General features: G+C 39.0%; 1 protein-coding gene across 2 annotated transcripts in view; it reads left to right on the top strand.

The window, feature by feature from the left end:
• The window catches only part of hmga1a (high mobility group AT-hook 1a), a 138,798-nt gene extending 126,977 nt beyond the window's left edge, over positions 1 to 11,821 (top strand). For both annotated transcript variants that reach the window (XM_068057186.1, XM_068057184.1), the window contains one exon: positions 4,037 to 11,821. In XM_068057186.1, coding sequence (XP_067913287.1) covers positions 4,037 to 4,099 — 63 coding nt within the window. In that variant the 3' untranslated portion in view covers positions 4,100 to 11,821. The remainder of the gene's footprint in view (positions 1 to 4,036) is intronic.
• Positions 11,822 to 12,794: the final 973 nt, after the last annotated feature.

Genomic DNA, 12,794 nt, shown 5'->3' with positions numbered 1-12,794 from the left:
ACAAAGAGAAGGTGCGAGAAGAGACTGGCAGCTAACATAAAAGGGAATCCAAAAGTCTTCTAGTAAAAGGATAGTAAGAGGAGGGATGGGGTCGATTAGAATCAAAAAGGGGTTCTGCACATGGAGGCAGAGGGCATGGCTGAGGTACTGAATGACTACTTTGCATCTGTCTTTACCAAGGAAGAAGATGCTGCCAAGGTCATAGTGATAGAGGAGATAGTTGAGATACTGGATGGGCTAAAAGTAGATGCATCAACAAGATCATCCGAGGATGCTGAGGGATGAAAGAGTGGAAATTGTGGAGGTACTGGCCATAATTTTCCAACTCTCCTTAGATATGGGGGTGGTGCCAGAGGACTGGAGAATTGCAAATATTACACCTTTGTTCAAAAAGGTGTAAGGATAAACCAAGCAACTACAGGCCAGTCAGTTTAACCTCAATGGTGGGAAAGCTTTTAGAAATGATAATCTGGGTTATCAGCGGTCACGTGGCAAAGGTGGATGAATTAAGACAAGCCAGCACAGATTTGTTAAAGGCAAATCATGGTTAACTAACTTGATCTAGTTTTTGATGAGGTAACAGAGAGGGTTCATGAGTATTGTGGTTGATGTGGTGTATATGGACTTCCAAAAGGTGTTTGATAAAGTGACACGTAATAGACTTGCCAGCAAAGTTGAAGCCCATGGAATAAAAGGGGCAGTGGTAGCATGGATACAAAGTTGGCTGAGGACCAGGAAACAGAGCGTAGTGGTGTACAGTTGTATTTCAGAATGGAGGAAGGTATAGAGTGGGATTCCTCAATGGGTCAGTATTCGGACCACTGCCTTTCTTAATTGTGTTAATGACCTAGACTTGGGTGTGCAGGGCACAATTTCAAAATTTCCTGATGACACCAAACTTGAAAGTATTATGAACTCTGAGGAGGATAGTGATGGGATTCAAGAGGACATAGACAGGCTGGTGCAATGGGTGGACATGTGGCAGATGAAATTCAATGCCGAGAAGTGTGAAATTATATATTCTGGTAGGAAGAACAAGGAGAGGCACAATTCCACAGGGGTGCAGGAGCAGAGAGACATGGAGTATATGTGTAAAATCGTTAGAGGCAGGGCAGGTTAAGAAAGTGGTTTAAAAGGCATACAGGTTGCTAGGCTTTATGAATAGAGGCAGAGAGTACAAAAACAAAGAAGTTATGGTGAACCTTTATAAAACACTGGTTCGGCCTCATGCAGTATTGTGTCTAATTCTGGGCACTACCCTTTTGGAAGGATGTGCAGGCTTTCAAAAGGGTGCAGAAAAGATAGATTAAAGAAGCTGGGGTTATTCTCCTTTGAGAAAGTTGAGAGGAGGGTTGATAGAGGTGTTCAAAATCATGAGGGGTTTAAACAGAGTAGATAGAGAGAAACTGTTCCCATTCGTAGAAGGGTGGAGAAGAAGAGGACACTGCTTTTAAGGTGATTGGCAAAAGAACCAAAGGCAACATGAAGAAAAATGTTTTTATGCAGCAAGTGGTTAGGATCTGGAATGCACTGCCTGAGAGTGTGGTGGAGGTAGATTCAATCGTATCTTTCAAAAGGGAATTGGATAAGCACCTGAATAGAAAATTTGCAGGGCTATGGGGAAAGGCCAGGGGAGTGGGACGAGCTGAGTTGATCTTGCAGAGAGCCAGCATGGACATGATGGGTTGAATGGCCTTCTTCGGTGCTGCAACCATTCTGTGATTCTATGATGTAACAGATGGGTGTGTCAAGCAATTCTTGCCATGTGTCGCTTATGCAGTATGAATGCATATCGGGAAGTGTGTGAATAAACAGTTCTAGATGAAGGTTGGTGTAGTAGAGAGTACCTTCCTTTTTCATAGGCATTGATAAACAATTGAAATACTTTAACACAGTATGAGGGGAAGATCAGTGCAAGTGACTTAGTAGGTTGGCAGGTGTGGCTGAATCCTCTGGCCTTGCCTGATCTGGTAAGATCATTAAGCTTGTGGTGGCACTGTATGGCCAAGAACGGGCGGTAGTGCTTGCACTCACTACATCAGCCACTTCCTACTTGTCTTGAGCAGCTCTCATTTTTGTCTGTTCTAAAGAGAGCTGCCTTCCTTGGGATAACTTCCTGTAGCAGCACTTTACCATCTGAATCTGCAATCTAAGGGACTCTGTACCCTACAACAGATCTTGTTGACATTTAGTTGATGATAATTGGGTGCATGCACCAAAAATGACTTGACGTTGCTACAGGCCTCAAATCCTGCATGGCCACACTATTTCCTGACCCCTAGTGGGCAAGCTTCCAATCAGAGGCATTTTCAACATCAGTCGGTCCTAATTATTCAAATGGACTGTGACTCACGGAAGATATGTGAGCTGATCCGTGACGATGTGCAACCAGCAACACAAGAGCCGAAGGGGGAAGTTAAAAAAATTGTCTGAACACGGCAGGTGGCTTAGAATGTGGAATTCTCTGCCACAAACCATTATTGAAGCAGAGTCCATAAGTACTGTTGAAAGGGAATTAGTTGCTCGAAAAAGGGAAATATTAAGGATATTGCAAGTGAAAAGAAGTGGGATTAGATGTTGCAGTTAACATGGAGAGACGTGCTGGCACAGACTTGATTGATCATGTGACTGTTTCTGTGCCATACCATTCTAGAATTGTAGAATTGTTGTATCTCTGCTGCCACCCTAGTTGAGATCAGCTAGCTCAACACAAGACTAGACAAAGATAAATATTTTCACTAAGTATGGATTTTCATTTCGCATCAGTGTAGAAAGTTGAGCTGTTTAAAATGACAAAAGGATTTGATAGGGAAGTTACAGTTGAGTTGTTTCTTCTTGAAGATGTTGGTGTTTAATAAGAGTACAATGTAGGCTGAGATTTTTCCAATACAGCAGGGGTCCCGCAGGCGGGGCTGGAAGCAGAGTGGTGGGAGGGCAACCCCGCTTTGGCGGGCAGCAGGACCCAGGTCCACATTTTACGGGCAGCAACCAATTAGATGGCTGCTGGCGGGCCTGCCGTCCAATTAAGTATGGTGTCCCGCCACAAAGAGCTGCCAGCTCAGCAGCGTCACCAGGAGCAGTAGCCACTACTGGGGCTGCACTGGAGGAAGAGGATGCAGCGATGGACATGTGCCCTCACAACCAGCTGAGTGGGGGCGGCAGGCCCCGCGAGGGTTAGCAGGGGGAACCGCTGATGGCAGGCAGGGCCAATGCCGCAGGGTTGGGCATTGCCGCAGGGTTGCCCGTTCATGGGCCAAAGAGTGCCTAAACAGAGTCCCACCCCACACCTGCCCTCCTGGAGGCCACCAGCATTTAGCTGACAGTCTCCCAACATGGCAGAGAGCCCTTCGCCGCTGGCAAAAAGCTAGCAGAGGTGGGAAGAGGCCCTTAATTGGCCAGTTACGTGGCTCAATTGAGCTCCGGGTGGGCAGGCTGTCTGCTGCCGGCAAAATGGTAAGGTCGCGGGAAGGCGTCGGGCACACCTGGTGCCTTCCCTTGCCATTTTGCCAGCCTTCCTGCCTCCAACCCCGTCCTCAAAAGGGGCTGTAAATCCTGGCCATAATTGCTCACCGAGCTTTTATTTTGAGTGTTGAAGTTTGTAACTCATGTAGACTGAGAATTATATGAAGCCATTGCTCTAGGGGTAATTATTGTCCCTTAGCTCAGTGCATATTGTTTTAAAAGAAGTTCATGTGCACAAAGAATTCCCAACTCCCTTGGACTTGTTCAGGATTTACCTTTTGTGGCACTTAACTTACACACAAGCATTTCAGCTCATTTCCATTGAAATGTGATCATTTTTTGTGTTCTTTGTCTTTATTTTTCTTCTTTTATGCTGATCAGTCTTACTTCCTTTCACTTTCATTTCATAGTTAGAGCCTAGCCTTACAGATTGGCCTGGATTCTGCAGTGCAAAAGACAAACATGAAAGAAATGCACTTCGAAGCCCAAATCAACCAAATTTATAGGGAAATTGTTTTTCTACAAACTCTTTATCCAAGTTCATTGATTGAAACTCTCATTTTTATTTTTTCAGGAGAAGGTGGAGCAAGAAGAAGAGGAGCACGCTTCACCAGAATCCTCAGAAGAAGATCAGTAAATCTGCAAGACTGGCACTACCTCATTCAACACTTGGCTCCTGTCAATAGCTGGACTAAAAACCCTATCACACTGTTTTCATCATAGTCTTAACAAGGGACTACAACAGCACTGGAACACTACAGTACTTTTTGTTTTAGTACAGTTCAAGGTATTTCAAAGAAATTGACATTTAATAAAGGTGAAGTCTAAACCTGCAAGTTCACATCACATTCTTTTTCATTCTGTTAAGCTTCTAAGCATTAGTCTTGACGTTAAACCAGCTAATAGGACCATGCCAATGAACATTTTAGGTCTACGAAATATACGATATAAGGATTTGTCCTGTTGCTGAGATTCACATAGAAAATGTACATCACATGTTGAAGGTGATGACCTTGGCAAACATGAAGGTAATTGCAGTGGCTGTTATAATGGTACACCTGAAAGCAACTCTTTAAACTTGCCATTGTAATAGAGTGTCAACCCAAGCTCCGCGTTGAAATTCCATGCTAGATTGTAGAATGCTACATTCACAGCCACAAAACTATCCACTTAGTATTTACTTTTCTTTAATGAATTTTTTTTTTTGGTTATGGCATGGCTTAGAATCATGTAGGTGAACCTATGTTAGTCTTTGAAATCGATTATGATCTCTTATTTTGTAGACTTGTCTTTCTGAATTTAGGAGGACTAGGCATTTCTCTAGGCTCTATATAATAGTTAACTGTTTGCCTGGAGCTAGTAATTTTTATACTACATTATCAATTAACTTTTATGTTAATATACACCATACTTTGTGACATGCAAATACATTTTAAGTGACATGTGAAACTTAAAAGAGCAACATTTTATTAACAAGTACTTTTGCCCTATTACTTTGTTTTCTTATTTTGAATGCATGTATAATTTTCCATAATATGAAGCAGCAAAATCTTTTCTACCCAAAGAAAGGCATTTGACCACAGAATCTCTGAACGGCAAGCAAGTGAATTAGGATTTGGTTTGTCAGTAAACACACATGCAGTACAGTAATGTGCCATTGACAGTGAAGAAGTGTTTTGTGGCCAGGCAAAGATTATTTTCCCCCTTCTCTAATGGTCTTTCGTCAAAAAGAACTTGAAGGCTGCATAAGGCAAAGTGTCAGTAAGTGAATTGCTTAATTTCCAAACTGCAATAATAGTTTAAGAGCACAGGTAACACCTGCAAAATGAAAAAGTTACTGCTTATGGAAACCAATCCACTTAGTATGAATTTCATTTCTAAACTATTATCTTAAACTCCTACATTGAAAGTTCATTTGGTATTATAAATAAAAGAATAAACTTTTGCCTGGCCCAGTTACACTAATGGCAGTAGCTTACTGTTAGCTTTTGATTTAACTGACTTTCCTATGCTTTATTGACCAATATGTATTCAAATACACAAAGTTAAGCCGGATTCATTGGCCCAGTTAAATGAAAGACCACAATTGCTGCATTGCTTTTAGTCCATACACTATTAACAGTAATATAAAGATTTATACTCTGGCAACACAGTTTAATTATTTTTTTATTATTAAAGTAAGAGAAAGTATCCCTTTTGCTGGACCATATAGGCTGTCTTTAACAAATTGGGTATATATGCGTAGATATAAAATCCCTTAAAATTCAATGGATACTCAAGGAAAAAGATTGTAACATGCTGAAAATTTAGCCATGTTGGAACAGATATTGGATTGAGGCTTAATAAAGGGATAAAAGTGCATTAAAAATATGAGTTCTATTATGATTTTTACTTTTCTTGCATGGCTAGGTCCTAGTTTATGACATGCTGAACTATATAGGAGGGACTGATGGTAAAATGGCATTAATAACTGCATCTGGAATACAGTACTTGAGGCATTAGTTAAAAATAACGTGCTTTGTAAAGCACCTTCTTACGTAGATTTGTAATACTTCTCACCAGCTACAACCAAGTTGTATTACTCAATATTGCTTTACTGTAACAAACACCAAAGACTAGAGATAAGCTATGATTCTACTTTATCCATGGTTGGAGATGGCAAATTGTGTTTGTTTAATCAACTTATTCAAATGTTGCATAGATAGTACTCACAGTTGAACCTAAAGAGGACCAAGTTATTTGTTTTTACCATCATTTTCCTGGATTACATATTCTGGAAGCAAAGCTTTGGTAATCACTGAACAACTACATTTAAATATTTGAGAAAAACAAACTTTTATTACAAATTGCTGAGGGAGTGATTCTCACTTGATATGGATTTAAAACATTGTTTTAGAGCAGGGCCAAATAAATGAAAGCCTATTTTCCTTAAGCTTTTAAAAAGAAAATAGCATTATGCACAGAAAGCAATAGTTTCATTACACATGGTTTTGCAAAAAATTCATTTACAGATTATTCCATGTCCTATGATCTTGTATTTAATTTACAATCAAACATTGTACACATTATAAACTTAGTTTAACATACCAGCCAATATGGACCAACAAGCAGATGTTCTATAACAAAAGTATTTTTCACAGTCTACTGTGACTTAAAGGATCAGAACTTTGAATCTATGAAATCCTCTTTTACAAAGTATTCAGGCTGTTGAATTGAACAGTTTGAGCTTTGTGTCCTTCAACAACATTTGAACAAATATAGAGAACCTTTTGCATTGAACAAAAATGACTACCAAATTTCAGTAGTCCTGCCTACTATCAATTGCTGTGCTTTTCCAGATATTTAACCAAAAGCACACTTGAAATAGATTGGAGCTTGTAAGAGGAAAATATTGGTACTTTTTGGTAGTTCTTAAATATCCAGTCTAAGGACAAGCAAATGGGATATTTCTTCTTAAGTGACAATAGATGTAATGAGGCAAAAATGGCAACTTAACATACCGTGTTGCTCAATATGTCTATTCAAATACTGGTAAAGTACAACTTTCTTTACTACTTAGAGTGAAATCTGCCTAAAAGGTTTTTCAGCAGGAGTCAGTTCATTACTCAGTTTTCATATAATTTTGCAGTATTAGTACTGTACTGAACAGATGCAACTTTTTTGGTTTCCTTAATCACAACTACCTCTTTTAGTTTCATAGTCTGTCAGTTGGTTGCTGCTGTGCACAAAATACAATTCATTTGTGCATCTCCTCATCTACAATGAATAATGTTGTTTCTGAATTATTGTCTACAGGTTACATGTACAATTCCAGATTGAGAGGAAAAAATAATTGTAAAATAGTTCTGAATTTGCTGCTTACCACATTGCACAAAAAACAGTAAGTTGGTAAAGGGAGGGAGAGAGATTTATAATGTAAATGCTGTGTTAATGTTAAGACAATGTTCTAGATGTACATCTGCAATTTACATGTAGGACATGGGAGGCATGTTAAAGACTGGCACCAAGACATGGAGAGTTTTTTTAAAAATATGTGAATACAAACTAATGGTAGTAATTGGGCTGTGACATTCCCAGGGCAGTTGCTGGTGGATGCTCACATGTTAATAACTGGGAGGCCAATTTCCCCATGTTAATGCCTATCTCCTTCTGCAGGGAGATTGGGGCACTGCGGGTGGTAATTTGATAAATATGACAAGTGCAACTTCACAAAATATATATTTTTAAAATACTTTTGAAAAACAGATTATAAAACTAAATGATTGCATCTGGGCTCCTTTCTAGCCCTGAATATTCTCCCTTCCGCTCTGGAAGAGTCGTGTTATGTACACATTGAAGCTGCCAGCAGCTCTGTAGTACCTCCTCTGAATGACAATTGAATGCTCTATGTGTAAGCCTAGTTAGTTAAGTATTCACAAGCTTTATGACTATAGAGGGCATCACTGGTCTCATGTTGTAAACGTAGTTTTAATCAAGATCACTGGATTGTGATAAGGTTTGCAGACCCGGGCTGATTTCATTCTCCTAATGCTCAATTGTTGTACTGCCCCGTTGAAATGAGCTAATTCAGCACAGAACAGGTATCAAACCTAGGACATTGTTAGTTTAGATGTCTCAGTACCATATTATGTAATGCATCTGAATGATCATGAGAGCCATGTGTCTAGATTCCTGTCACCGTGTAAGGGCTTAGCAATGAGAGCTAACAATTTTTGTTACAGGAATGATAGAATTGATAAAAGGAGAGAATTGCCTGGGATGTAAGTTATTGTTACTGATCCATGTCTTTGTAAACCTCCTTACATCTATGCCATGTTGGCATTCTGACTCTGGAGGAAACAATTAAATTATGCTGACAATAGTAGCAAAAGGTGCTTCTAGCAGTAATTGCAGCTCAACTCCTATCAATGTAGTGGTGGGAAATTACTAGTTATTACATTGCTCAATAACCACAGAGAATGCCATGATACAAAATGCAGGCAAAACATACTAGATGTATGGAACCTCAATATATTAAACTTGTAACCCTGGAGGAAGATTTTTTTATGTAACCCAGTGGAATGAAATTACATGCAAGTTTATAAAGGCTTAGAATTTTGTTGCACATAACATTCAAAAAAATCTTCCTTTCTCCCCAGCCATGTCAACATCAGTAGATTCAATATCAAGATAAATAGCATATGATCTGGTGTTTGCTTAAAATTTGTGTTTGTGTCACTCATCTTCAGGATGATCTATGCCAAAGGGGACAGGAATATACACAAGAGTGAATGTGATGACATACGTGTTGTATGATTTTACCAACTTACTGTTTGAATTTGTGGAATTCAGTGATGTTATGCATCTTATAAGTTGGTAGATATTTGAATGTTAGTGATGTGCTAATTGCTATATTAAAATATAGCAAAGTTCCTGTAGGGTATCATGGTTTTTAAAAAAAATACTTGTTATCCAAAGGAGATTTGACACAGATTTGGATTGTACCTCAGTCAAATAAAAATCCTGGTTATGTTTAAGGCAAATCACACATTTAGGAAAGCCTACCTCAGGACAAATGTTGGTATTCCTGCTGACTTAACACATAGTTTAGAAAGTTTTACTGAAAACTCAATTTTACTGATTGGTGCAAAGAGCAATTGTCATGGAAACATTTTATATTCATTGAAACTTGAAGCATTGCTTGTGAAAATTTGAGATTCTCGATAAATGTGTGCAACAATTATACAATGATTTAAGTTAATATTTTCCCATCGGAAATACTACGCATTCCAGCCATTTTTGAATCTAATCACTTAGCACTCTGTGGGAGTTTGGTACTTTAACATATATACTGAACAATAAAATATGGCAGATGGTTTGTACATGAACCCCTAATTGTGTTTAATTGCTAAAATTTTTAGTCCAGGAATGTTTTTTTTTGGATGATGTTTGGTGCAACAATAAAGTTAAAACTTAGACAAACTGGTATGGAGTTGTGCACATTTAAACAAAAATCACACCTCTAGAGCAACATCTGCTGGATTATTCATGACATTACAAGCTATTGCCAAAGCAGATGATTAAAAATTTCCCTGAGCTTCATTAATTGTGCAGAATGTTGTAGAACTGAATGGCCTAGAATTTTAATAAAGGAAGAAAAAAAATTGACAACTGATATATTTTATAGACCAATTATTCAAAATACATTTGATTTGGTTTTCTGATCAATCAGGCACAGATTATTTCTTGATAACACTTGCATAACACCTTTCACATTAAAACACCTCACAGCACTTTACGCAATGAATTACTACTGGGGTGCAGTGACTGTTGTTATGTAGGCAAAGCTTATGGTAATCATGTTCTGATAGTGCTAATTAGTCAATGTGTTCTATGGTAAAACAATCATTCAGCGCCAACAGAACAGCTAACAAATGATTAAAACCCCTCTTTTTATAATTGAAAGTATGTAATTAATGCTAAATAGTTATTTCAAAGAACCAATCTATTCTCAAGCTCAGACAGCTATTATGAACTACTCAAACCTAACTGACATCCTTATAACTAAAGAATTAGAATTCTTACTTCACTATAGTCTGAAGTACAGTGTACCCTAGAATATTACAGCAGAGAAGGGGGGTGGGTGTAATTTAGCCCATTGTGCCTGTGCCAGCTCTTTGAAAAGCTATACAATTTAGCCCCACACCCAGCTTTCTTCCCATAACCTTGTAAATTAGTTATTTTCAAATAAATGTCCAGTTGCCTTTTGAAAGTTCTCGTGCAATCTAATTCCACCACCCTTTCAGGTAGTGAGTTCCAGATCATAACATCCTTTTGTGTGGAAATCATTTCTCCTTGTTTCCCTTTTAGTTCTTCAGCCAATTATTTTAAATTTAAGACCTCTGATTATCCACCCATTTTCCAGAGAACATATTTTCTCCCTAGTGGCTCTATTAAAACCCCTCATAATGTTGATTTCCTCTATTAGTTCGCCCCTTAACCTTCATGCTCTAAGGAGAGCAATCCCAACTTCTCCAATCTTTACTTAACTGAAGTCCCTCATCCCGAGTATCATCCTGGTAAACCTTCACTGTGCCTTTTCCAAGGCCTTAATATCCTTCCAGAAGTGTGGTGCCCAGAATTGTACACGATACTCCAACTGAGGCCTCACCAGTGATTTGTAAAGGTTTAGCATCACTTCATTGTTCTTATTTACAAAGCCAAAAATCTCAAATGCTTTCTTAATTGCCATATCTATCAACTTGCCCTGCCACCTCCAAGCATTTGTGAATATGCACCCCAGATTCATCTGCTTTTTCACCCCCCTCAAATAGTACCATTTAGATTATACTGTTTCTCTATGTTGTTTTTTCCAAAGCGCATCATTTCACACTTAAATTGCATTTCCCATGTGTCTGCCCATTTCGCCGGTCCATGTCCACCTGAAGTCTACCACTATCCTGCTCACTATTTACAGCATTGCTAAATTTTGTATCATCTGCAAACTTCGAAATTGTACTCCCTATACCCAAGTCCAGGTCATTTATATATAAACAAGAATGCATCAGTCCTAATACCTACCCTGGAGGACCCCACTGCATACTTCTGTCCAGTCAGAAAAACATCCATTCACCACTAGTCTCTGCCTGCTATTCCTTAGTCAATTATGTAGCCAAGTTACCACTGTCCTATTTTTGTAATAAGTCTGTTATGTGGTACTTTATCAAATGCCTTTTGAAAGTCCATACATCCAACATTTACTGCAACCTTCAACAACACTCTGTTATTTCATCAAAGAATTCAATCAGGCTAGTCGGACACAATTTGCCTTTAACTAATTGATGCTGGCTTTCACTTATTAACCCATGCTTCTTCGGGGGTAACTGACATTAGACTGATTAACCTGTAGTTCCCAGGTTTATTCCTCTCCCCTTTTTTGAACAGGGATGTAACATCAGCAACTAAGGATGCATCACACCTGGATGGGGAGCTTTTTTTGAAACTCGTTCATGGAATGTGAGCATCACTGGCAAGGACATCATTTATTCCCCATCCCTAATTGCCCTTGAGAAGCTATTCCTTTGACTGTCCTTTTGCTTTTTATATTTATAAAGATTTTGGGGTTCCCATTGATGTTACCTGCTAACCTTGTCCCATATTCTCTCTTTGCCCTTATATATCCTTTTTCAATTTGCCTCTACAGTTGCTGTATTCTGCCTAATTTTCTACTGTATTCTTTACCTGACATTTGTCATAAATTTCCTTTATCTAATTTATTTTAATTTCTATTTCCTTGTCATCCAGGGAGCTCTAGCTTTGGGTATCCCATCTTTCCTCCTTACGGGAATATGCTTAGTTTGTACCTGAAGTGTTTCACCCTTGCAGATCTTACGTATTCATATTAGCCCTTCAACTGCTGCTAAGTGCACTTAATGTCTGTTAACAAAATTGCATTAAGATTGGTTTCTCAGTATTTATTGTGCTCCAAAATGTATTTTGGTGAAATTAAAAATTGATACAAAGCAATTTTAAAAATTCTTTCCCAATTTTCATAAATACCTCTTTGAGTTGCTCTTATTATCCATTGTTTCCCTACTCAGGCTGTTTCCAGGACTATGCAAATACCATCTTGAACTGGCTTCTGGGAGACCTGTGGAAGTGACATGTGTTGACTTCCCTTCAGGTTTTCAATCACTTCCAATGCGTAAAGTGCCTCCTCCCCTCAATAATATTTCTGGACTCAGGAACTCAAAATCTAGAGATTGCCACATGAATTAGGGGCCTTAACTCAGGTACTCATATGTCAAGGTGTACTAATCCACAGGTCTGATTTTGTTTGATTTTATTTTGTATCATTTCAAAGTGAGTTGACAGTTGCATTACATGGATTAAAACTTAACTCACCTTTTCTGTGTTAATTCAAATTCCAAAATTCTACTGCATGAAATGGAATATTTTCACAACCTCAGTGACCTCACTAATCCTGCACAAGACTCATTGCCAGGAGCATGATATTGGACAGTTACCCTAAATATAATCTATATTTTCCTCTCCTCCTGTCCTATAGGTGTTAAATCCTTCCTGGGGTAATGTTCTGCAGGCACCAGGTCCCCACTGACACATGGCCCAAGTGATGTTTATTCATGTGTGAGTCTGGCAGCAGGTTATTTGATTGCACCAAACACCGCGGACTGAATTTATGGGCCCCACCGAGGGCAGGAGCAGAGCTGGAGGGGGCCTGAAAATACCAGCACCAGCCAACATGCTGGTTTCCTGACCCCATACCTGGTGCCAGCCATTTTTTCCTGAGGTGGGTTCGGGGTCAGCAGGACTACCTGCCCCCCACAAGATGG

This window comes from Heterodontus francisci, chromosome 25, assembly GCF_036365525.1.
Source record: "Heterodontus francisci isolate sHetFra1 chromosome 25, sHetFra1.hap1, whole genome shotgun sequence".
NCBI classification, from domain to species: domain Eukaryota; kingdom Metazoa; phylum Chordata; class Chondrichthyes; order Heterodontiformes; family Heterodontidae; genus Heterodontus; species Heterodontus francisci.
This window is presented reverse-complemented; position numbering and strand designations above follow the sequence as displayed.